The sequence below is a fragment of the Chelonoidis abingdonii genome, chromosome 7 (genome assembly GCF_003597395.2).
Source record: "Chelonoidis abingdonii isolate Lonesome George chromosome 7, CheloAbing_2.0, whole genome shotgun sequence".
Taxonomy (NCBI): domain Eukaryota; kingdom Metazoa; phylum Chordata; order Testudines; family Testudinidae; genus Chelonoidis; species Chelonoidis abingdonii.
This window is the reverse complement of record NC_133775.1, coordinates 55,707,150-55,733,470: the sequence shown is the minus strand read 5'-3', so window position 1 is coordinate 55,733,470 and position 26,321 is coordinate 55,707,150. Positions and strand designations below refer to the sequence as shown.

General features: G+C 47.9%; 1 protein-coding gene across 1 annotated transcript in view; it reads right to left on the bottom strand.

The window, feature by feature from the left end:
- Positions 1 to 26,321, bottom strand: part of NMNAT2 (nicotinamide nucleotide adenylyltransferase 2) — a 77,466-nt gene that overhangs the window by 8,011 nt on the left and 43,134 nt on the right. The window contains exons 2-8 of the mRNA XM_032779467.2: positions 19,130 to 19,218; positions 18,031 to 18,098; positions 14,485 to 14,563; positions 8,802 to 8,928; positions 7,422 to 7,502; positions 6,574 to 6,618; positions 4,143 to 4,219 (exon numbers count right to left, since the gene is read on the bottom strand). Coding sequence (XP_032635358.1) covers positions 4,143 to 4,219; positions 6,574 to 6,618; positions 7,422 to 7,502; positions 8,802 to 8,928; positions 14,485 to 14,563; positions 18,031 to 18,098; positions 19,130 to 19,218 — 566 coding nt within the window. The remainder of the gene's footprint in view (positions 1 to 4,142; positions 4,220 to 6,573; positions 6,619 to 7,421; positions 7,503 to 8,801; positions 8,929 to 14,484; positions 14,564 to 18,030; positions 18,099 to 19,129; positions 19,219 to 26,321) is intronic.

Here is a 26,321-nt window from a genome sequence, read left to right as displayed (position 1 = left end):
TTTCTCCCATAACATCCATCCAAAATTTGGAAACCCCATTCTGTCATAGCCGGCAATTACTTCAGCAATATCACATATGGCTGCCACCTTGAAGTAAACCACATGCTTGACTGACTCAGAAACCTCCACCACCACCTTATCCACAGTCGACTTTCCAGCACCTAATTGCTTGGCAGTGGACCTGTAGCAGTCTAGGGTAGCCAACTTCCAGACAGTTATAGCAACTTGCTTCTGGATCAGAATGGCCACCCTCATTCATGTGTCTTTATGGAGGAATGTCACAGCAAACTGCTCACAAAGCACCAGAAACAGAGCTTACTTCACGTTTCTTCTTCTGGCCCCCCTGCTGGTCATCCCAGGTCTGCATGATGCTGTGACCCCACCAGGCTGAGCTTGTGGCCCTGCTCCAGAAGCCCAAGTCACCAGCAGCTGTAACGAATGTCATCAGCAGCTTCAGCCAGTTTGCATCTGCCATGTCTGTGTCGTCTTTCTGTTCCATCACAAGTTTTGTCAGGTGCCTTTGGTGGCTCAGAAAACGCTGCTGAAATGTCCACCAACGTCTCACAGAAGCTCTGCCCATTTCCTGACACAGGAGTACAAGTGCAAACATGAGAAGTTCTTCAAAAGGTGCCTCCTCTGTGTTGCTGGCTCTGGTAGCTGGGAACGCACTGACCAAAGTGACTGCTTAGCAGGCTGTTCAAAGTTCCTGCCATACAAGGGGTGGACAGTCAAGTTTTCCCACAGTGCACCACAGCCAAAGGCGAGAGTGGCCACATTGTGCGATGGCACTAGTGAATCTGGGATATGGTTGGCTTGACTTGGGTCTGCGTGCTGCAGGGAGGATGCCGGAGCCCCAGTTTGAACCCAGGTTAATGTAGGGTTATCAGTGTAGATGCTTGAGCCCTGAGTTCTCTAATGCAGGGTCCACTGACTTGAGTCCCACTAACCCTCGGTTTACATTGCAATGTAGGCATATCCCATATGCTGCAATATAAGCCCAGGGTTAGCAGACCTCCTGTTAGCAGATCCTGGGTTTGTTAACCTAGGGCTTGAGTGTCTTTGCTTATTTGTAACCCCAAGTTAGGAATTGTTGAAACCTGGGTCCCAAACTGAGGCTGCAGCATCTAGGCTTCATTATGCGGGTCCAAGTCCAATCACCCCATCCCAGACTTCCTAGTGCCCTCCCAAAATGTGGCTGCTCTAGCCCTTTGTTCATGGTGCTGTCTACCAAACTTGACTGTCTACCAAACTTGACTGTTCAGAGGACCAAGAAAGTCAGCTCACGGGATTGTGGGATACTTTGGCAAACTCCCAGAGCACAAGTTCAACGGGGTTGCGTCTACACTGCAAAGCAATAGGGCTTGAACTCTGGATCCTTGGACCTGAGCCACAGTTGAGTGCACTTTGTGTGTAGATGGAAAGGGGGATTAGGCTTAAGCCTGAACTTGAACCCTGGGCTTATATTGCAGTTTAGATATACCCCACAATTATCTTCCTCTATGCCCACTGTTCTGACCTTGTTGCCATCTTCCAAGTCCTTGCGCAAACTTCCTGTAGCCTTCTTCATCAAGTCTAAGTTCCTCATTCAGTCTTCAAGGACTGTGCCATATTGCAAATGAACCACACCACACCTCTCATCTTCCTTTCACAGAGCCCTTTAGGCCTGGAACTCCCTCTGTGTCACCATTCAGGAAGGACTTTCCTTCCCTTGATTCAAATGCTCACTTAAAACTCTCCTCTCCCACAAAGCCAGCTAACAATCGTCCAGTTCAGTAACACTGTTGTCCGCTCAATACCAAGGAAAAGAGCAACACTTGAACCTCCCTCTATATCTCCCAGCATATCTGATCTGTGTCGTCTTGTGTCAGTTTTAAATTACTCGGGTAGGACCACACATCCTTCTGCGTCTTCTAAAGCACCAAACAAAGAATTTCACTGGAAAACATGTCTGCTGCTTTCAAAGGTAGGAAGGAAATCTCACCTCTTCCTGAGCTCCACTCAGGTCAGTAGAGACAGAATGTAACTGCTTGCGGGCATGTCATTTAAGACCTGTCTGACCTGCTTTGGCATTAGAACATCAGCAGAACTAGCTATGTCCTTGCAAGATGGAGCTGTTGCTTTTATGCATGTGTCTGATTTAGGTAGTTCAGTATTTTTTGGCTCTGACAGAAGAGTTCATCTGGACAGATGGGCAAAGCTTGGGCAAATATTCTCCCCAAATCCAATTTCCTAGCATGTTTTCTCCCAACAATGCATTTACAGCTGTTGTGTTTGCATTTGTTTTGTGTTCCCTTTTGCAGATATTCTAGTGCATGAATTCACTGGAGAAAATGTTCAAGGAAGCAGCAAATTATATGTGATTTTAATACAGAATAATCATGGAAAGCAAATTTTGAACTAATTCCAGGTACACCTGAAAACCTCACTCTAATCACACACTTAGACAGTCAGGGAACAGATTATTCACATGTTACAGGCTTCGCTGGACTTGGTCCTTTGTCCTTAAAACAACATTGTCAAGACAACAGAATTCTATCTGCAATTATCTGGGGGAAGTTCCATGGCCTGTTTTATACAGGAGGTCAGACTAGATCAGTGGTTTTCAATCTGTGGTCCATGGACCCCTGGGGGTCCGCAGACCATGTCTAAGATTTCCAAAGGGGGCTGCAACTCCATGTGAAATTTTTTAGGGGTCCACAAGTGAAAAAAGGTTGAAAACGATGGGATTAGATTATCACAATGGTTGCATCTGGTCCTGGAATCCATGAACATAGATAGATTTGCTGGAGGTGACATTTATAGCTAGCAAGAGTATTAATGTAATGGCTTTAACCTCTGTGTGTTAGTATGGGTCCGTATGATGATAAACTGGGTTCTGATGACCAAGTCACATTCTTACTTTTATTGAAAAGTACCAGAGTACCTATATTGATGGGTGTATTAGAAAAACATATCAAATGGTCCTTTTCTCCACATGTAGTGTTGTGGACTCTTGTTATTTTAACATGAATCTTGTGGTATTTGATGTTTTTACTTAAAGCACCATCCCCTGGAGTCAGATGTCTGTGAGAATCTCAGCGTTCATAATTTAAAAAGTCAGCATCTAGCCCTCATGGTTGCAAAGAAAATGTCTGAAAATGTGACCCAAGTGGGAACTAAAAATGCCAGATGCCTGCAGACAAAACCCAACCCACCCCCCACAATTTTTTTTTAAATCCTGAGATTTTTAAACGACTTTTCATTATTTTGGGGAGCCTGAGTCGTGATTAGGAATATTGGGGGCTGGCAATACAGTACTCAGCTTTAAGGACAAAATAATCTGCCAAGGTTAAAAAAAAAAAAAGACTATAAAATGCATTTAAGGCAACACAGATTAGAAGAAATAATTTAATTTGCTTTTCATCATGGATGCTGTAATGTCTCATTTCATTCAGTTTGGGCAGTGAAATGAGACTAGTCAGGTTCACTTCCGGGTTCTCACGCCCTAGCACAAGGCAGCTGTGTTTGGGCTCCTGACACTGTGGTGCTGTATAAGAGCTAGGCTGGAGTTGTTATTACTAGTGGCACATTTATACTACACGAACACTGTTTTGCTTGGTTTATTTAAATTTCTGTTCCCTGTAGTGTCATGAAAATCGGATCTTGCGTATCCGTATATCCCACTCCCCATATTCTAAATTTAGGGCCTAAATCTATTTAACAGCATCTGTTTATAAAAGAAAATGAGTTTGGAAGATGGCCGTTAGAAATCTCCTTACACCCTCAGAATTAGACATAAGTAGCTGCAGTCCCCAGCTGTCTCTGCCACTCATCTCCCTGAGGGTGGGGAGAAAAACATGATGCTAAAGGGAAAGTTTCTGGCTCCAACCTGAAATAAAAGCCAAGTGCGTTCTGAGAGTCAGAAGCAGGATACCTCTCTGGCTCGCTTGGCTGAGGCTGTTAATGGGGGGCGGGGGAGGATGGAGTGGGGGATAGAGGCAGACTGTTCAAGGTTTCCCATGTGAGTTGACTCAGTTGTTTCCTGGGAATGTTATGCCACATGTAAGGTCACCGTGGGAGAGAGCAAAGAGGTGAGAAAAATGAGAGGGGAGGGAAGGAAACACTGCACAATGGATTGCATGCAGTGGTAGCCGGCTACTCACATCAGACTCGTTCCAGAGGCCTGGGATACAGAAGGACTCCAGCAGGTCACTGCCACAAAGCAATAAGATACGAAGCTCTGAAGAAAGGGGGCAGAGAATGGAGAAGTTTAGAGACATGGGCTGATGGCTTCCCCCTGTGACACTACTGAACCAACAATCCCTGCGCTGTGCTGCTGGAGAGACTCTTTCCACAAGACAGAAAAAACAGGCCTGATGCTTTGTGGCTATTCAAGATCCTATCGCACTTTCTGCAATAACAGTGATGTTAGCTGCAGTGCAGTACCCTGGCCAAGCCATCTGCCTACCCTAAATACCTCTCTAGTTTCAAACAGCATTTCATTTCCTCTCCTAGACTGCTGTGCAGCATTGCTGTGGGCGGTTAAACAGCTGCTGCATTCCGCCCCAGAGATGGCTGCATTTCAGCATACGTACATGTGCCGTGTAAAGTATCTATCTCATGGGGAAAGAAGTGATTCCTGGGGTATGTAGGTGTACAGATTTGGGATCTTTTAAAATGACAGATGTTCTATTAGTTCTGTTAGATAGTACAAGGACCCAGACAACTGGTTAAAACCAGGGACTCTAATGGAGGTGTCCCACTGCTCCCCAGCACGTCGTCACTGTTATGGCAGGATAAGGTATTTGCCAGAAAGCCCCAATACTTGCTCACTGCAGGGCAAACTTGTATAGACTTTCATGTCTTCCCTTTATCTTCTCCTGTTTGGATCAGTCTCCCCTCAGTGGCTTGCTGACTTGCACAACTGCTGGCATTTTACTCGGAGATTTGTACGATATCACTTATTGACCCTCAGAACCTTGGATGTTTAAAGGCACAGAAACTGCAGTGTTCAGTGTTAGAACTGAGTGTTGCTGAACAGATTTCTCTGTCTACATCACCACCTTTGGCCACCAGAGGGAAGCCGCAATATTGCTTAAATCTGTAAGGACAGAGGAACACCCTATTTAACGCAGCCTTCCCTCTCGCCCCCTGCACACACTCCCTATCTTAGCCACCTGTAGCTGAGCATATGTCAGCACTTTTCTCAACTTCTGAACTCTGGGCTGGGTTAACACTAAAGGGGTACACAGAAGGCTCCAGTGATCATCTCCTGCCTGAGCTATCCATGCTATTTTTACGGTTTTTAAGCTCCTTTACAGCTAGCTAGTGGTGATGGAGTGGGTGGCTGGGAATTGTAAACAATGAAATGGGTTTAGCAGCATCAGCAGGATACTTCCTGCCAGGGTTCTGCTATCGTCTGCTTGTGAAGTACAGGGAGGCTTATAAGGATGCGAAGGATTTTTTATATTTGGACATGCCACAAAATGGATCAGCATTTTAAAGAAATATTGAAAGGGACTCCCTCATTTGTAAGAGCTAGATACATCTGCCATTGGACTGGAGGCAGCCGGAGCTAGGAGGGGTTGGTGGGAGATAGTCTTAACTCTGTTCATTATCTGTAAAATCTATTTATACCATAAATCTATAAAAATTCCAGAAGGGGTCTGACCAATTTCTGATGCACTGGTGACTCGGCATCTCAGTCTGGGTGGGTCATGCCAGGCTCTCCAGGGTATTTATGTGATGGGAGAAGTGTATTCGTCATTAGAGAACACAGAAAGATCTTTCACCAAGTTGGCATGGAGTCCTTTCTTCTGCAGTTGGGCCAGGGACCCTCTCTTTGTGCTAACATGGCAGCCCTGCTGTGTTTCTTTAATGCCTGAGAGTTACTTTATTGGGGCTGGGGAAAGGTGGGCAAGGAACACTTAGAACAGGCCGTACCATGTATAGCAACTTCCACTGGAGGATTTCAAAGCACCTTACAATAGTGGATAAGTAAGATTCCGACTCTACTTTTTGGCCTTGTCTACACTAGAGAGGGTTATGCTGGGATAGCTCTACCATCAAACCCTGCTAGTGGAGATGCAGTTTATACTGGAAGAGAGTTCTTTGGCTGGTATACCTTACCCACCATTTCCCAGATGAGATCACATCCCTAACCAACATAGCTGCGCCATCAAAAGCCAGCCCCAGCGTTAGATGCAAGCCTAGAGGCTCTGAGCTGTTAAATGATTGGCCCAAGGTCACAGTGAGTCAGTGTGAGAATTAGGAAGAGAAGTCAGGTGTCCCAACTCCCAGTCCACTTTTCTAATCCTATAGCAATGCTGTCCTCCCTCCCCGTGAGGATGGGAATCAGCCCAGGGCAGTTTGTCACCCTTTTGAGCCAGCCCAAATCCAGATGTCTGGTGTCCAATGGGAGCAATGACCCAGTCTCCTAATTTGGCATCTGCGTTATGGTCGGTCACTAAAACAGACTGTTCATCCCCATTTCCTGTGTGGCCCCTCCTATATCACTCACTGCATCAGCCTGCGGGGAGAGAGCTGCGCTTTGCAGGGCCCCGCCTTCCTGAGGGCAGAACAGGGCGTACTCACCAATCTCCTCGTATCTCATCACGGTCCCCAAATTCGCATTCTCATCTGGAGAAAGAGAAGTACCAGAGTCCAAGCTTCAAATGAGCATCTGTGCCAGAGTGTGCCCAGGAGGGGAGATGGCTCTTTAACTGTTCAGCAGTGGCTCTTAGTGTTAACAGGATTCCTGCTCTACCAGTGCATACCTGTATACCTAGCACCTGGTGGTGGATTTCCGGTCACTCAGAGTCTTTCAAAGGAGATTGGGCGTCTTTCTAAAAGATCTGCTCTCGCTCAACGGGGGAATGGCTGGACGAGGTTCTAGGGCCCATGTGGTGCAAGAGGTCAGGCCAGGTGATCATAAAGGGGTCATCCAGCCTTACAATCAATGGTGAGAGAGACTGTGTAGATTTCCTCTTAGTGGTTGGAGTTAATACTTTCAGGGATTCTTTCACCTTGGTGGTGTTTGTCTACATCCAGGCATTGCAAATTCAAGGAGTCGCTGTGCCTCTTCCCCTAGCATAGCCGGGCTCAAGCAGGGCAGCTTTCCCTAGTTAAGCTAATGCTGCTTCCTGCTGAGCAATCCAAGGAAATCCTGGGTGGGATCTGAGTGCCTACCTGCAATGAATTTTGGCATAACCCCTGGCAATCTCTGTGACAACCAGGGAGATGCTGTCAGAGAGAGAAGGGGGGCCTGCTCATCAGCTGGTATAAATGGACACAGCATAACTGTTGTCAATGGATCTACATTGATTTGCACTCGCTGAGGATCTGATTGTGAGTGGGTTGGATGGGAGGCAGAAAGGAGGAGGAAGACCGTGGAGTGGGGAGGAACGTAGATGAATACAAGCATCTACATTTTCATAACGTACCCACAAAGGTGAAGCGCTCCACTGGCGGACGGACACAGCAAATCCGGCTCAGGCTTTCTCCCATCTTCCCCAAGATCTTTGCTGGAAGGAGAGAGAATAGGTAAAAGGCAGGTTCAGAGTCTGAGCCCCCTGCAAGAAGCACGTCTCACTGCACAAGGTCTGTCTGTTGTTCCCCTACAGACCTCTCAGAACACACAGGGCATTTGACCCTGAGGGCGTGGGGGAATCACCGCTGGCCACCTCTGCTGGCTGGGTTCTTAAATTAATACGCTCTTGTCCCCACCTTCTGTACTGTTTGTATCCACTTCAGTCTGTTTGAATGACTCGTTTAGAGCCTTGTTGCTGGATTGAAGTTATTTCATGTAGATGTCATCATCCTGAAGAGCTTTTTCCCCCGCACCAAGAATTGGAAAGAAACCAATATCTTCTGCTAAGGATCTGATCAGCAACTTGGTGCAAATGGCCCCTTACTGGTTTGGTTACTAAAGCCCCAATCTACGGAGATAATTGTTTCTTGATTTCAGCCCCCTCTTAAAACTCTTTTATTTCACCCTGTTTGGATTTTTAATGAAGCTAGGTGTGCAGTTGTGGGTGCACCTTGCACTCAGGAGTGTGCCTAACTAATCTGCACCTGGAATGACCATGACTGCAAATACAAAACAGGTAACAGCATATTTAAAATGTCTTCAGACAGCTCCCTGAATGGTTAATCATTGGATTTAAGTGTGACGTGCAGTACTTACATGTAAAAAATAGGCAAGAAATTGCACTTCTACCACGTTTAGGGATCAAGCCTGGTTTTGGGGCAATTTTAAGATACCTTTTTCATGTAGATTTAGTGCCAGAGTGACAGCCCTTTGAAAGGGAAGTCCTCTATTCATTCACAGAACAGGTACAGCATAGACACTGGCAGCGTGAACTTCCTCCCAATACTCTACCTATGCATCTTAACTTGAACCTGAAGAGAGCACTTTTAGCTGTGGAGCATGGCTCAGTCTCCATGGCACGTTTGGTCTTTTTCCCATGTTGCTCCCGGTGCCAATTGTGTGGACGCTCAAGTGGACTCTGGCGATGGATCCAGTCAATAGGGAGTAGGGGAAGTGAGAGAAGATAGCAAAAGGACCCAGTGACAGGTAGGTTGCATTTTCCAAACCTGAACCCAAGTATTGCTGAATTGCATGGGTCTGGAATCTCAATTCACTCAAATTATACATTTTGGAACCATACACAGTCTTACCTGAAACCTTCATTCACTGTTTCTTGGACAGGTCTGTTTCCCTTCCCTATTTCTGGGGGAACAGGTCTGGGGATTTCAGATTGGGGCTGTCTACAGGCCTTACCTCTGCTCCATTTGGAGACCACCTCTCTGCCGAGACCTACCTGCTGTGGGCTTGTTGGAAATGTTTCTGTTCTGGTAAATGGGCTGTGGAGACTCATTCTGGGGCTGTCCAATCACTGGGGTCATGGAAGGCGTGTTCACATTGGAGAGGATGCAGCCAGTCACTCGCTAGGATGGGGATGAAAGGTAAGGAGTCAGTAATATAACTCCAGAGCCAGAAACACATCCATAGATCTCTCACTATAGCTTGGTAACCAGTCTTACAGCTCACAAATTAACAACATTCTCCAGTCGTTACTAGGAGACACAGCCAGCCTCATTTCATGCTTCCCGTTCCCAGCCAGTAAAACGAGACCGGGCCATATTACCTAATGAAAGGCAATGAAGCCAGGGGAAGGCGATAGGCTTCAGAGCCCTAGCTCCAACCTGAAGTGCATCTTCGAAGCGCTGTTTATACAGCTATTAGAGTGCCCATAATAACCTAAGTCTGTAGGCCTGGGCTGGGAGGCCCGCTTAGCGTACCCTAAGCATCTCCAGAAATAGGATACCCACCGGAATGATTTCTAGTATGCGTGATGAGACCGGCTTGATCTGTGCAAAACCATTATAAGGATACAATTCAAAAACTGGTATTGACAAAATACTAGCCCAAATGCCCTCTCCCATTTAGCCTGGTATATTTCATGGCTGCCTTAACCCTTAGCGTGAATTAATCAGGACAATTGTGTGTTTTCAAGTATTCCTCTCCTGGATTCTTAGGCATAAGATGAAGGCCAAAGCTAAGCAAGAGGGGAGATGCTGTTATCACTGGAGATGTCTGTCCGCATGCAGGCGGATCTTATACCAGCTTGGCAACATTCCAGTTGCCCACTCACCAGAGCTGAGTAACGTTTTGTCAGGCAGGTAAATTGTCACTGGATTTTCCATGATTATCAATCACAGTAAAGGGCAGCTGAGCAGATTTTGGTGCCCAGGCTGGACAATTTTGCAAGGCTGATTTATACATTGCAATTTCATTTGCCATTTCATTTTTTTTCTAATGACTCGAGATTCCCCCCCCCCCCCCATTGTTCTTCTAAGCACACATGGACCTCATGGGAATAGGAGACTTCAAACATTCTCTGTTCTTTTAAAGTGAATTTGGCGTCAGTCTGGCAACTCTGAGGAGTGAAAAATTCTCTGTACCCACACCATGAGGTTGGGAGAGGGAAGGCCGTGTCAGTTTCCCCCATGCTGCCATGTTGGTGTGCCCTTCCCCTGTTCTGTAGGAACTTGCTCTCGGGTAATTCAGTCTCCAGGGCCCCTTCAGTCTTTGTCTCCTCTGCTGCATCTGCTAAAATGGGTGTTGGCCAGTGGTGGTATATCCGAGTGCCTGCATGACCGTCTCTGGGGTGAGAGGGGCCTTCAGCCTTACGGTCCAATCAGTCTTTTCTCCTGAGTATGACAAAATGACTTCCAATTAGTGCTAATTGGTGGTGGGTTTTGTGATGCAGCCACCTGCGCGCTAGGAGCTGGGCTATGCTCTCCAAAGTCATTTCACGAAGGCCACTGTGAACAGCTGCTAGATGACAGTCGGCTTCAGTCAGTGTCAAACTGTGCCAGATTGGAGCCAGTCCCCAGAGGTGAAAGGCTCCCGCTCCCATGAGTTGCCGGTCCCCTGAGCCATGCATTCCCCTTTCAGGCCGCGATCCGAAGAGGAATAGAAAAGCTGGCTCCTGATTTGGCTGCCTGTGAACCTGTTTCTGTGAGGAGATTGCTGCACACATCTCAAAGAGCCAGGCAGGTTTTAAACATTGCTTTAGCCCTGCAGTGAGTGAGCACTGTTCTGGGTCCTCAGCCCCCAGGTGGTGCCCAGGATAAGACTGCAATGTTGCTAACTCACCCTGTGCTAGGAGAGAAAGACAGCAGAATAATGACTGCACTCAACACACATTCTTGCATCAAATCTTATTTCCTGAGCCAATCCCACTTGCTCCTTCCTTCCGCTCCCTTCGAACTGGAGGCAAGAAGTGAACAGATGGGGCCTCATTAACTGTGGAATCCTGGGGTGGCTCCTGCCTTGCTAGCTAAGAACTTTAAAGGAATGTTAATGTGGGGGGGGGGGGGAGAATCCAACCCACCCTGAGCTCTGACTATAATCCCTTCCCTCGTATCCACGCTGCTCGCTTCCCTTCAGAGGAATTGGAACCATCATAAAAATTTCATCTGACTGGAGGGTAGATTTGAAATGATTCAGAACAACTTGGCTTGTTCCCAGAATGTTCTCTCAAGGTAACGATAGCAATGAGACATCAGCTCTCCTCCCTTCAGTTCTGCTCCATGGGGCACGGGCTAGTAGGATCTAGAGGGGCAGAACAGCAGTGTGTTGTGTGAGACACAATATTCAGCCTAGCCTGCCTGTCCAGACTACAAAGGCACAAGTTCAGGCTTTCGTCATCTTGTGTCTCGACTACTGCAATCTGCCCCCTCTGGCCTTGTTGCCAGCCACGCTGCCTCCCTCAGTCTAGTCAAAATGCTGCTAGTAGGGTCACAGAATCATAGAAATGTAGGGCAGGAAAGGACCTTGAGAGGTCGTGTAGTACAAGCCCCTGCACTGAGGCAGGACCTTAAACCTAGACCGTCCCTGACAGGTGTTTGTCCAACCTGTTCTTAAAAACCTCCAATGACGGGGATTCCACATCCTCCCTGAGAAGCCTATTCCAGAGCTTAACCACCCTTAGAGTTAGAAAGGTTTTTCTAATATCTAATCTTGCTGCAGATTAAGCCCATTACTTCTTGTCCTACCTTCCATGGACATGGAGAACAAACGATCGCTGTCCTCTTTATAAGAACGCTTAACATAGATGAAGACTATCATCAGGTCTTCTTCCAAGACTAAACATGCCCAGTGTTTTTAAGCTTCCTTTATAGGTCAGGTTTGCTAAACTTTTTACCATTTGTTGCTCTTCTCTGGGCTCTCCATTTGTCCACATCTTTCTTCAAGTGTGGTGCCCAGACCTGGACAGAGCACTCCAGCTGAGGTCTCCCCAGTGCTGAGTAGAGCAGGTCAGTTGCTGTGTCTTACATAGGGCAATCCTGTTAATACCCCCTCTCCCCCAGAATGGTCATCTTGACTTCCACTTTCACCACATCACTTCTCTGCTGGCATTCCTCCAATGGCTCTCCCTCTCCCATGAGCGCCTAGTCTTTGCCTTTAAAGCCTTCTCCATTTATCCCCTCCCCAACCATCAGATCTACTAGCTTACCGACATTGCTCTGCCAGTGGTGCCAGCCTCAGTCACTCACCCATCGGCGTCTCCCTCAAAAACACCTCCATGCTTTCTCCCACCTACCCCCAACCAAACACACACATGGCAAAAACTCCCTGGCCAAATGCCCGAAGCTTCCACCTTCTCTTAACTGCTTCCTCCGTACCTGCCCCTGCTGTGATGCCTGCAGATCCTTCCTGCCTGGCACTGGACCAGGCAAGTGGCATGGCCGAGCCATCTGCTTTTCTTCTCAGCTCGGTTTGTTTCATTGGTTCCTCCTCCTGCCCTTCTTTGCCCACTTGAGCCCTGACTGGTTTGTCCCTTTCATCCAGGTCTCAGGGCAGCTTTAATGCCAACTTCCCCATTGCTGTTGCTGGAGGGTAGGGTAGTGGTCTGAGATCATTAGCTGAAGAGGTGGTGGGAAGTCCCATTTCTGTTCAGGGTTTGTGATCTTCATTCTCACTTCTGCCTGCGCCTGTGGAGGGGTTTTACTTACTATGTCACGTATTCTCTGGGGTTTACCCAGCACGGAAGATGCCCTTGAATTTTCCTGTTGCTGTGAGTCATTCCTGAAGGCCAACGGAGCCAGGTTTGTCGCAGGGGGTTATTTTGTTAGGTGAGTAAGCGGGGTTTCATTCACTTGTCTTTCAAACGCCCTCTCTTCCCTGGATTGACTGTGTGGCCAGCAGGGATGATGATTGCTTAGCTGTGAGTTTGCCTTCCCCAACTGCTCTCATTGCAGCCTCTTTCTTGTGTGCATCCTGACAAGGATCCCCGCCCCCACCCCACCCCGTGTATAGAAGCTTGGCATTTCCCTGGAGTAGACACAGTGCTGGGAGTTTGTCCTTAGCCCTTTTCCAAAGGTGGATTAAATTCGGTCATATGCAGCACAATGTTCTTTTCATTCTTTTCATTCCACTTTCTTCTAATCTCCTTTTGCCTAGCTCCCTTACTGTGAGGACCCGTCTACACAGTGAAACTTCATTCAGATTAAGGAAGGGTGTGAATTTACAGTGTGACAGCTACTCCTAAATAACTCCACCGTGATGGGGTGTGTACACCCCATACTGGCAGCGAAAGGGTTAATGGGAGGCCAAGGGCTCATTTAGCCCACTTGGTGGCACCTGGAGGGTGCGTTAGGTACAGTTCATAGGCAGACTCAGCTGGAGAGGAGTCACCTTCATAAAGCGAGGCACTCAGAGCAGTGAGGAAGAGATCCAGTGGAGAGGGGGCTCAGAGGAAGAGAAGGCCTGGGAGTCTCTCCTGAGAAAGGAGCTGTGGCAAATGGCCAGGGGCAGAAGGGGCATGGGAAAGCTGCAGGCATGGAGCGGATTCCTGTGATGAGCCCTAATGAAAGGACAAGGTCCAGTGGAGGCTGCCAGGTGGCTTGCTGTTCCAGAAAGTTAGGAAGAACCCAGAGAAGCTCAACACCAGGGTGGGTGGAATGGCTGAACTGGTACTTGGTTCTATTTGTGGGGGTTTGAGTTATGCTGGAAGAAGTCTGGGACCCCCCCCGGGGGGGGGATGTCGTAAGGGTGACGCTGTTGGTGCAGGACATTAATATTCTGTAATGGGTGGACTATTGTGACCTGGCCAGCAGGCGGAGTCACACAGCAGACCATGTGATCCCTGAGGTTGAGAGCAGGCAAAAGGGGGGCAAAGCCAGGACTCGCCAAAAGGGGGTGTTCCGGGACAGTGAGTTTGTCACACCATGTTCCGACAAGTCCTAATACCTTTGCAAGATCTGCATAGCAGGTGCTGTGACTATCTCTGATTGGAAGTTGTTGGCGTTTGGGCCTTGGTGCATTCCTGGGAGCCTTTCCTATTTGCTAGTCTGGAGAACCATTCAGTTTCCAGGAATGGCAGCTGTTTGGAATCCCTTGTTTGAGCGATTCTTTTGCGAGGAGCAGGGGTTTGTTTTAATTGGCATGTCCCCCTTGCTCCTTGTTACTGATGGCATTTTTAGCCTCTCCGTGTGGGTATATTGATCTGGGCTAGATTGTTTGCTGCAGCGTGTGATTGGTACTTTGCTGTCTGATGATGACATGCACACCCAATCCTAGAGGGCTGACTCTTCCCCCCCCCCCGCCCCACAGCCGGGAGAGGACGCATGCCTGTGTAATATTCTGTCTCCTCTACCTGTTTTGGGCCAGAACCTCAGCTTGGTAAATCATCACAACTCCACAGGTTTCAGGGGAGCTATGCTGTTTTTCCACAGCTAAGGATCAGTCCATCGAACATATATATCACGTTGGTATAATTGAATCAACCTGAAAGAGAAAGAAACCTGCCCTGCATTGCCTACTGCTGAGCTTGAACTCAGCCCTGAAAGTACTACAAATCAAAGCTATTAAAGGGACATTCGAGTTGTGCATTAAAAAATGCATTGGTCTAACCACTTTCCTACACCACTTCTCCCACTAGCCACAGCTTTCCCCTCCCCCCTCTGTGACACACCTGCCCAGGTGTGACTCACCTTCATCAGATCACGGTGGTGTTCCAGTACGCTGCAGGTAGTCTGCCAGGTGTCCTGATAGCACTCCCAGGGGTCCACCCTGTGGAGAGGAGAGAACATAACACAGAGAGTTTGCATGTGAATCTTGCTCTGTCCTTCACAATCCAGCATGCTCAGTTGCAGTGGAGAGGCCAGAAAGAGACAGTCATGCTGCTGGGAACCATCCATGTTAACTTCCTCATGTCTGCCTGTGATTAGTGGCTGGAATAAAATGCCAAATACAGCTTTTCCAGCCATCACATTCTCATTGTATTCTCCCTACCTGCCTTTGGTTAAACTCCTCCATCCCTGCTCCATTTCCTCATCCCTCTCCAGTCCTGGGAATGCCCATCTAAAAGCTCTTCTCCTCTGGCCTCCGCCCAGGTGCCAGACACTGCATGGAAATGTATTGAGACAGCAGCTTTGGTTGCCAACATGACAATGGGACAGAGAAGCATACTGGGCTCCTGAAGAACAATGAATGCAATGGCTGTCCAGGGTTTCTGCTCTCCAGGGTCGTTCCCAGAAATTTTTCCCATGGTGTGCACAGCTGAACCTCTCTCAAGGCACGGCTCACAGCATCCATTGGGACAAATTTCCGTGAGTGGCGTTGCAACCCCGGCACGTTGTGTCTCAGCATGACTCTGTTTGGGGGACCTCTCAAATGCAGAAGGGCCTGCGGCAAACTGCTTCTTTTGCCCTGCCCCTGCCAATGGTGTGCACCAGGCATAACGTGCGCATGGCTGCCCATGCCACTGCTGCTCGCAACGAAGTGCTTCCTCTTTCTGCTCCCTCACCCAAACAGTGTCTGGGAGGAGCTGGCCGGAAGTTGCATGAAGCTCAGTGGCTGTTGGGACATGGTGTCACTGAACTACACCAGCACTGGAGGCAGAGCACTGGCCTGGAGGGCATCTCCATGGGGATACCGGGCACCAGGCCTGCCGAGAGCAGGTTCGGGCTCCCCAGCAAGGGAGGACTGGCTAAACAGGGCCAATGAAGCTGGGCCCTGGGCTGCCAGGCCCCAGTAATTTGTACCAGCTTCCCCCCACTTCCCGTCAGTCCTGCTGGGCGCTAGCCCAGCCTGTTGGCAACCTACATCACAGAGGGGTTTAAAACCCTGCAGAGAGGCTCTTACCTGCCCCCTTTCTTGGGCCTTGACCTATTGTGGCTCTATCCATATGGGAGGAAGCATCTTTAACCCTTCCCACCCTGAGGTGCCACAGCTAAAGCCAGAGGGGGAAATTTTTAAGGGTTTAAACTTTTCTTTCAGGAAATTAAACTGCATGCAGGTGCAGTCCTGATAGCTAAGCACCACCAAACACGATGGCACCGGCAGCATACCAGCCTGACTCACTCTCACGTGCCTGAGCAACAGTTACGTGACGTGGCCCTCGCAGAGAAAGGGAAGGGCCGCCCCACTGACGGTTGTTGCTGGCTTTTAGCAAGACAAGGCAGGTGAGGTAACATCGTTTACTGCACCAACCTCTGGTGAAATAACCCGCTGTCCTCTGTTGCGTTACTGAAAGGTCAGAGCAGTACAAGGAAGAGTGGAAATGGGGAACGTGGTGAAAGCCTTGTCGGCACTGAGGCTGTCACCACACCAGCGTGAGCCCCTTCCATTAGACGTGTTGGCTTGGGTAACAAGTGATTTGCACCGGCGCAGCTGGTGCCAGTGAAGAGAAGCCCCAGGCAGGGGTCTGGGTGAGAGGGGATATAACCGTGTCTTGGGATGCAGTGTCCAGGAGCTGTGACATTATTCATAAAAATTATCCCTACCTCTTGCTTTCCCCTGCTTTCCTGGCCTCCCACTTGTGAGACAGGACAGTGCTCTTATCCCCATTGTACAGATGGGAAGCTAAGGGACTTGCCCTAGGTCACACAGAAAGTCTATGGCAGAACAGGGAATTGAACCGTAGTGTGTCTCATCCTCACAGCTAGTGTTCTAACCACTGGACTATCCTTCCCCATAGCCGGATGTTTGTAAAATCATTTGAGAGACACAAAATTTATCCAGCAGTTGTTTCTTGAGCCATGGGGGGAATTCATTAGTCTGGAGCCTTTGTCTTTTTGCACAAAGACAATATGAAAGGCAGTCTTTTTTCTAGGAAAAGCTTCCCCCACCGCTCCTTCACTGGGCCTTTTTCCCAGAGCAGGAAAACTCTCTTCTTTTTCTTTTGCTTTTCTCAGACCTTCTGAGAGCCCCCAGTCTTTCATGAATTGCTAATCACACCCTGGCTGTTCCCAGGGCCTTTCCTGGCAATGAGATTTCATGCCTGTCTTATACAGAATGTGGGTGCAGGAATTTCCATCTCTCCTCTATACACCAGGTTGTGAAAGACAAACCTCCAACGCTACAGCCTGGCTTAATTGAAAACTTAATGAGCTGCTAAATTGGGATGTATGTTAAACATTTTCTTAGCAGCTGAATATATTTTTTCTCTCACACCCCACCTGAGGACTGTCAGATGTGATCTCACTAATTAAAAACATGCAGAGTGCCTAATGGCTGTGTAACGTCTCTGCTGCAAACGCCTGAGCTAAGTTAAAAAACATCTCTGCTGTTCATTAGGGTCTGTGTATCTGAGATTGACACTAGCAGTAATAATAAACGATAGCACTCAGAGCCTGTGCATACTGACAAGCTTCTACACGTATGGCCAGATGCTCCCAGCTGTGTCAGACACACATGCTCACCAAAGCCAGGCAGACGCTCACTCGTGCAGTCATGACCATCCACCCAATCCTTCTGATAGCTTCCATATCATCTGATGCAACTTGGTGTCTCTCCATGTGGCCATCAATATTAGTCAACTCTATCTGGGTCTCATCCAATGGAAAGAATCTCACTGAAGTCAATGGGATTTGGATCAGGTCCGGGTGTGCCCTATTTGTTACTGCTTTTCTCAACCTTCTTGATCTTCCTCCCTTGCAATTCCTCCTGGTACTTGTCCCTCTCTCCTTGTTCTTCCCCTTCCCTACTCTCCTCCATAGCCTGTTTGCTCATTCCCTTTCTTTTCAGCAGCCTCCTCCCACTTTCTCTCCTTGTGTGAGGAATGTGCGCTTCCTCTGACCTACAAAGACTGCTGAGTTTTTTATACAGGCATGCGCACTCACAGTAACAATGAGCCATTATTAAAACATGCTCTTTCCATGCAAATTATAATGGCACAAACTTTTCTGGTGCATAATTAAGGTAATTAGTGGAAGCTTGCTTTAATTACACACTGCGTGTTTAGCCCCTAAGGGCGTCTGTCATCAGCCGCAGCCAGAAGGGCTGACTGGCGCTTTGCTTTCACCTCCTCCTTTGGTGGGGATGTTTGATGCACATTACTAGCTACCACTTGCTGGCTCTGAGATGAGCCCTTTGAAAATCCTCTCCAAGCTCACTCTGAACTGACCTTCCCCTGAACTGCTGGATGTGACTCGAACTGGATTCCTACAGGCCAGCGTTGCCCCATAAAAGGAGCGTCGTGTCTTTCAAAGGCTCCCTGTATAACCCTACTGGCAATACCCAAGCTGTTACCTCACCTGATCCAGTCAGAGGACTGGACGGCCAGTTGGCACATGGTCAGACGGTGTCGGCTGGAGACCAGGCCCTGAAAGAGAATAGTAACTAAGAGAGGATGCAAGGAGAATCAGCGAAGCTTTGTCCAATGTCCAGTCCTCCCTCAAGCTTGGACCTGACTCAGTTCTGTGATTTCCCCACCAAAACCCCACCAAGCTCTCCTGAATGCACCATGGGGACACAGGTCTACTAAACTGAGTGTGAAGCCAATAGCACTCCCACAGATGGGCCATCACCAAGGTTACTCATCAGCATAGGGCAGAGGTATCTGTCTTGCCCGGATTCAGAGGGCAGAACCAAGCAGCCGACATGACATCATAAGAGCTTTGCTTCTCTCTGAATCCTGTTTGGCCTGGGGGCTAACGATAGGGACAGCATTTTCTCAAGTCTTTTTGGTTAGGAGGCGACTTGTGCAGCTCAAATATAGAGATTTCCTCATCTTTGGATTTTGTTCTCCAGAAGATACTTTTAACAGCTCCTGTCCCAGTATTGCCAAGACCAAGTGTATGAAAATCATGTGCCAGGCCCCCAAACTTATAAAATTGATTTAAAAACATGAGATTAAAAAAAAAACATTATTTGCTTTCTGGTGTTTGTGCCTTTAGGGATCACATTTTCCAGCTTTCCTCTGTAATCACAAGGGCTAGAAACTTGGGGGCAAAAGTTAAATGAAAGCTGAGATTTTCGTGTAATCACAGGACTCCAGGAGCTGCAGCTTTAAGAAAAAAGCTAGACTTGAGGTAAAATCACAAGAGCTGGTAACACTGCTGTCCCTACATCAGGTTAATCAGAACTATGAATGGGTACTATGTGACCCACACAATCTTATCCCAGCCTTCTGCTCAGCTTCCCCATAGCTTTCACTCTGGCATCAACTGAGCTGTAAGATTTCACTCTCCTGCAGACTCAGTTTTGGAACCAGCATTACTTGATTCCCCAGGGTGTTCATTGAACTAGAAACCCTCAGACCTAACTCTTCCTGTCATTCATGCATGCTCCCACCTTCCTGCAGATTACTTTGGCAAGATCACACAGGAGAGAGAAAGAACTTGATCAACTAACCTGCTTCCCATAGGAGTCATGTACAGGTGAGACGATTCCACCAATTACAATGAACCTTCCAGTCTTGTGCAGATAATCCCGGGCTCTTTCTAATGAAGGAAATAAACAAAAAAGGAGGGGGAGGGGATTACTATGTAAATTCCACTCAGTAAAGCCAAAAGTTAGCTAGCGTTTCGAGCCAGATTTGAAAAACTGGTCTCAATTTTCACATGCAGTTTGTGCAAATCCCCTGAATTTTCTCCTGCACATAATTGTGCAAGCAAAATTCACTGTGCAGAAGTGGTGGCTGGACTGAGGCCTGTTGGAAACTGTCCCTTTGCTTTTAATATCCTCATCTTTATCCTAAAGGCAAAGTCAGAACTAAATTCTCTGTTGGTGAATTGAGTAACATGCAACCGAAGTCCAGCTGTGCAATTAACACCAGCACTGATGCTGGCTCTGAATATTTTAGTAATGATAAATATTTAAATATTGAAATACACAAAAACAAAGTGCATTTGTAATACAATGGCAAAGAACCTATTAATCTCCTTCTAGTGGCTGGTACACTCCAGGATAACTACCACCATCAGCTAATGAAGTTAATCCCTCAGCTCAAATAAGAGGTGTGACCTGCAGGGCTAAACGTCATGAGTTGATTTCAAACCCAGCTGATGACCCAGCTCTGTGTGTGTGAAGGGGTGGGAAGAGTGGAGATTGTTGTATTTTCAGAATGTAAGGCTACCAACGCTCCCTTTAGCTTGCTCTGTCATGCCAGTGTGGCAGAGCTCATCACGGCATTGAGGAAGACCCCAGGTAAAGGATGTAATTGGTTTTAACTGGATCCAGGTTAATAGTGAACACAGCCATTACCACCTGAAAGGTGTGTGGTGACCTATGTGAAATGAGCTGGTTGACTCTGCCCCATTCTTAGTGGACACAGGTGTCCATACCACAGAAACCACCATCACAGTTGGCAATCTTGGCAAAGAGCCCAAGGAATGAATGTGGTCTGGAGACTGACTTCCTGTCTGATCCCTAGAAGTGGTCATTGGTGAGAGGCTGAGGGGAAAGGTTGCATTGCCATGGCCATTGCTGAAGGGCCTGGGCTGTGATTAAATCTAGCCCCTCAGTCTTCAGGGCTGTCAGTCCATTGCTGAATTCATTTAACAACACAGTAATTAAAACGACAATGCGTGCAATGGAGTGACCTGCCTTGCAACAACATTGCTGGGTGGAGTGCAGCTAAATCTTTGTGGCAGATTGAAAATGGGTCCCATACATGTCAGTTGTGCCTGTTGTTTGCATTTATTCTCTTTGGCACTGTCTGTGCGGGTATGTTAATAGGGCTGGTGAAACTGTTTTAAAACGCAATTTAAAAACGACTCCTGCTGACACAGCTTGTCAGGCTAGCGGACACAGTTTTACAAACTACATTCCCCATGTATATGAGCGGCAGCGTGGTCTAGTGACTAAGACATTGGCTGGGGGCTCAGTAGACCTGGTCTCTATTCAGGGCTTTGGAGCAGAGCCCGGAGCTGGAGCGTGGAGCAGCTCTGGAGCAGTGGAGCTGCAGGTTTTTGCCTGGAGCTGGAGCGGAGCCAGAGCACAGCTCCAAAGCCTTGTCTCTATTTCTTGCTCTGCCACTGGCCTGCTGTGTGACCTGGGGCAAATCATGTCACCTCTCCGTGCCTCAGTTTTCCCTCTCATCTTTTGTCTTGTCAATCTCACTGTAAGCTCTTTAGGGTAGAGACTGTCTCTTACTATGTGTCTGTACCATGTCTAACACAGTGGGGCCCTGGTATTATGGGGCATCTAGGTGCTAGTGTGATATAACTAACAATATGTTATACTTGGTCTAGATTACGTTAGCAGGAATTATGTTTTAGAACAATTCTGTTAACACATCTAGAGTTATAGAAAGAGATTAAAACTATGCATAGGCTCCACTCCATATACAGTAGCACATGAGTGACTAGGGCAGGCAGTATAGAGCACAGATAGTTTGCATAATAGATAAACACGTGTGCGTCATGTATGCCCCATCTACAGTACTGGAATATAGCACGCGGCCCTACTTCTACTTCCCCCATGTACATTGCTAAGGGAGATGACTTCGTGGTCAAACCATTGTTGCCAATTTGCGTTTCCATTTTAGTGGGGATTTGATAGAACCCTTCTACAGTCCCAGCTGCAGCTCTGGAGGAATCTCCCTCCCCCTATTAGTTCCAAACTTAACATCTGGATTTAAAAAGAGACATATATCTGTAACAGAAATAGTCTGAAAATAAAATAGAAGGGAGAATAAAGACACCAGCTGGTCAGCACCAATGCTTGAAATGTGGTTCTTCCCTGAGAAACGGCTAGGCAGAAATTGCATAGATCTCCCCCTTGTGTGTGTCGAGAATTATGGGTGCTCACTTTAGTGGCCAGTTAGGTCCTTGTCCTGCATTTGGATCCATAGAGATAAGCCCCTGTGCCTGTACATGGCTCCAGGTGGGGTAAGGGTTCTCCTGCACAGACCCGATGGCAGGACTGGGGTTCACTTACACTGGAGCAGCTAACTCTGGTTTGGTGCAGCGCAAGTCAGTTATAGCGATGCAGCAGTGCAGTACATGGGAGCAGCTGCAGTGGGGGGTAAGCATAACGGAGGCTAAAACCTGCAGTGTGCAGAAGCCTTGTGCTTGTATGATAAGTTCAGTCCTTAGCACTCCAAAGCCAACACACCTCTAGAGAATGGGCAGGACGAGTTTCTGTCTCATGCATCTACATGGAATTGTTAACTAAGTGTCATATTCTGCCCTCAGAGCCCATTGCTTGCCCTCGGAATGCCTATGATTACAATGGAACTTGCTGCATGTATGTGCACTTGCCTGATATGTTGGAACCTCAAATCCCTGTTCTGCCTGCATCAGAGCAGGCTTTGTCCCGGTCAGTGCCCTGCCCTCCAGGCTGTAAAGTGCCAAACTATATGTCAGGCTCAGCAGCATAGTGCTGCAGGCCGCTATGCTGTAAGAATAGCAGAGCTGCTGGCGTATGTTCTGTAACAAGATCTTTGTGAGCAATTGTCTGCCAGCCTCTCCAGGAACAAGGAAATTAACTTTTTTATCCCCCAAGTGGAGTTTGGTGTCCACTGTGCTTTGAACTGATAGAGCGAGAGAACTGAACGTGAAGGGAAACTGAGCTAAGAGAACTCCAGAGGGACTGAGCTGGACCAACACAGCTGAGAAATTCAGTGCACAGGCTGTTTAGCACTCATGGGTTAGAGGGGCTTTTAGCACAGCTGATGCTGGCCCTTTCCCACTACATATAGACAGTGGAAGAAGGGGGGTCTACAATGGAACACAGGAGACTGTTGGAAAATGTCAGGATCATACAATATTCATAGCCCATCCCCAGGAGGAAAGGCTGGTCTAGGGGTTAGGGCTCCAGCCTAGGACTTGGTAAATCTGCGTTCAAGTCCCGGCTCTGCCACAAACTTCCTGTGTGACTTTGGGTGAGTCACTTAGTCCCTCTGTGCCTTGAGCCCCTCCTGTAAGCCATGGATCAAAGCACTTCTCTATTGTTGTGACAAGATTGCAGGTCTGTCTATGCTGCAACTGGAGGTGTGACTGCAGCTGGGGCAGGCACACACATGCTAGTCTTACTCTAGCTAAAAAGAGCAGGGCAGATGCACCAGCCCGGCCTGCAGCACAAGACAGCAATGCAGGTATGGACACAGGGTTCTGGGTGAGCTTGTACCATTTGCGCTGGGGTCTGCACTCCCACATCTTCACTGCTATTTTTAGCCATGTTAGCTAGATCAAAGCTGGTGTGGGTGAAGTTGCCCGGGCTCCAATTGCACCTCTGAATGCAATGCAGACATACCGCCTGTGAGGTGCTGAAATGTTAATGGGGGGCAATGTAAGTTCCTAAGTGCACAAAACCTCAGTACCAATGAAATGCCCTGTGTAGACAAGGCCTAAGATCCATAGAGAGAGAAATTAAGGAAGGAGTGTTAGTACTAGTCTCTTTGACATTCTGAGTGTTGTCTGGTTGTTAATCAGATCCCTCTCTTGGCAGGGTATTTCAGTGTATTTAGCTGTATAGAAACATTTGCTTTCAAGATGCTCATACCTGGACACTGGAACTGCTTGTGAAAATCTGTTACGTAGCACCATGTCCTGTGTTCTTTCTCTGCAGAACAAGGAAAACTGGCCTTCTGGTTAACAGAAGTGGGCATCAGATCTGGGTTCTTTTCCTAGCTCTGCAATGGACTTGTTGTGGGGCTGTAGGGAAGTCACTTAATCTCTCTGTGCCTTGGTTTCCCCGTCAGGGGGGCAGCGGGGGAGGGTGTAATAATACTTACAACCTCACAGGGCTGCTGTGAGGCTCAGTTCATTAACTTGTCAGAAAAGGCTGTAGAAGAATAAAGTGAAACCTTTGCAGGCTAAGACTGGAGTAGCCCCAACCCTGAGTTTGCACACAAGATGAGATTTCTTTATTCCTGTATAATGATTCTGGGGTGTGTGTGTGTGTGTGTGTGTGGCCCACACGTTAGGCTGGCTCATTCTCCAGCATGAAAATGTACCATTTTCTTGATTCCCTTCACTTTCCATTTAGCTGCTGTCTCCAGCTGCTGCTGCTTAAACAAAATTCTCGCTCTCTGTTCATGTTGTTGTTGATCTGGTTTGCCGCTCGCTGTTTCTGGCTTAGGAGTTCCTAGCAGCTCGGGAATGGGTTTTTGGCTCCTAATTTCCCAAATGTCACTTCTGAGTACTTTTTGAAGGAGGGGAAGCACCAGAGGCTTTCATCGCTGCCAGGGCACTGGGACGCTTTATCATTATTGTTAGAGAATTTGCTTCCAGCTCACTCATTCCTGCCTGTCTATGGCAACCTGCATCCTCTCCACTTGAAAAGTTCCTCAGGTGCCGTCCCTGCAGGGACTTCACCTGCTGCGGCAGAAAGATTTGCCAACATACAGATGCTAAAGGGAAGAAGAAGAAAAGAGAGGAGAGGAGAAAATAGGTGGAGCAGTTTTCCATCCGAGGTGCATTAAGTTTTTGAGGATGATCATTTTAAAACTCAACAGCATGTAAGACAGTGTGCAAGGAGTGGAGATAATGTATTGGAAGAGCTGCTGGGCGTGATATTGTGGGTAGAATGTTGGAAGTTAGGGAGACATCAGCACTTTTTTTACAACCTTCAATTTCCAGTGATTGATTACATCCGTTAAAATGTGCTTTCACCTGAATTTCTGCATTGGAGGCTTCTGCCCAAAAGATCATGTTTAGAAACAAAATTTCTATGGAATCGGTTGGAGTGTGTGTGTGTTGTAATGACAGAGGGACCAGGAGCTGACTAGTTAATTAAGTTTTCTGAGCTCCTTGAATTCCTAAATAGCTTTGATTTTAAAACCGAAATTAAACTGATCGAGTGATGCACTGTTACAGCTATCCTTTGCTCTCAATAGCCTGGTTCATGCATCGCTTCCAGATCAGTCCCGTGGAATAGCCAGAGCAGATGAGATTGCTTTGGAGTTGCTCTGCCTTTTGGATAATAATTTATTTGCCCCAGCACCCTCCTGTAGAGTCCCACAGAGGTCAGTGTTGTCAGCTTTGCCATGCAGTGGGTATATGAATGTGCTCAGAGAACCAATCCAGCAGCATGGCCTAAGGTGTCATCAGCACAGTGGGGATACTTGGGACTGTGTCACAGTCTCTCCGATCAAGGCTTTGTCTCTGCGCTGCCTGCCTGGCTGGGGATGTGAGATGGCTGGATGAGGCTCAGCTCCAGATGGCAATGAGAGATTGCTTGTTGCACAGAGGAAGAAGCTGAAGTGTCGCTTGTATGGTGGCTGCTCCCACGTCAGTACAGAGAGTTCCTAGTTGGTGATGTTGCTTATGAGCTGAATGTGGAAGCCAGTGTCTTAGTAATTAGTCGAAAGTGGCTACTTGCATTCCCAAAATATTCTGCAGTGGTGATCTCCACCCCCCCAGTCGTGGCCTCAGTCACAGTGAGGGGTGTCTGATAAGTACTGAGGGGATGTGAAACAGTCACCTTAGAGCGCAGTGATACGCTGTCTATGTATGCAAGGAACGCCCAACCGGATGCGCATTGTCCAGCAAGCAGCCTGCAGGCTGGGCGATTCCATCTGGCCCCCATGGAGGACACAAAATGGCATTCTCTGCATGGTATAACCACGCAGGCCCCATAAGTGCAAGGTTATGCCACTTAGGAGAACAAAGTGATGTCCTCTGCACTGCATGACTTCGCATGCGCCACCTGTGTGAGGCCACACCACATGGAGGATGCCTGTCTGGATTGCCTAAGAATCCCCCGTTCATACAACGACAGGAATAGCCCTGGCAGATCAGACTTGTGACCCATCCAGTCCTGTATCTTGTCTCTGTGAAAGGGGCCAGTACAGCTGCTTCTGAGGAAAGTGCAAGAAACCCTCTACTAGACAATTATGGAATAATGGCAGGGGAACTTTCTTCCTAACCCCCATCAGTTAGCAGCTGGCTAATGCCCTGGCACAGGAGGGGGTATGTTCAGGATGATTTTTTTTAATCCCATCTAAGGTAACTGTGGATGCTGCTATTACAAAGATATGTCTAAATCTTTCTTTTTTTAGGGCCTTAAAACTGGAGGGAAGAAAAACCCTGCCTTCCTCTCCAGCCCCTCGAGGACCTGGCCTGCTCCTCTCATTCAAGTGGGAGTAATAACCCTAGGACCTTCCCATTGGTGGTGACATCCCCGTTGGGCGCCAACAAGAGTGTCAGCTACAAATAGGATTCTCCATTAAAATCAAGGGCCATATTAATTTTTGGTGGTGTAACTCCCTTGACTGCAATGGAGATACACCAGAGATTAATTTGGCCCAGCTTCTAGTGCTTTGGTGGTAACAATTTGTCCACAGACTTGCAATATGCTGCGCACTCTGGCCACTGTTGCTTTGTGCACAGCAAGGCCGATGGGAGCTGGCAGGCTAGTGAGTGTGTGGGGAGCAGCGCTGTTACTCGGGGTCTCCTGTGGAGTTGGTTTTGCTGTTTGTTTGGGTCATGATGCTTTGCAATAGAAACAAAAGTTCCTTTCATGGAGACTTGGCACTGCTCGCCAGGGCTGGGTGCTGAGGAAAGTCCCTTTCCCCTTCCTCTTGGGCAGGCACATGTCCCATCCAGCTGGTTCTGGCGGCTGCACTCTCAGCTCCCCAGGCCAATGTGGTTCTTTC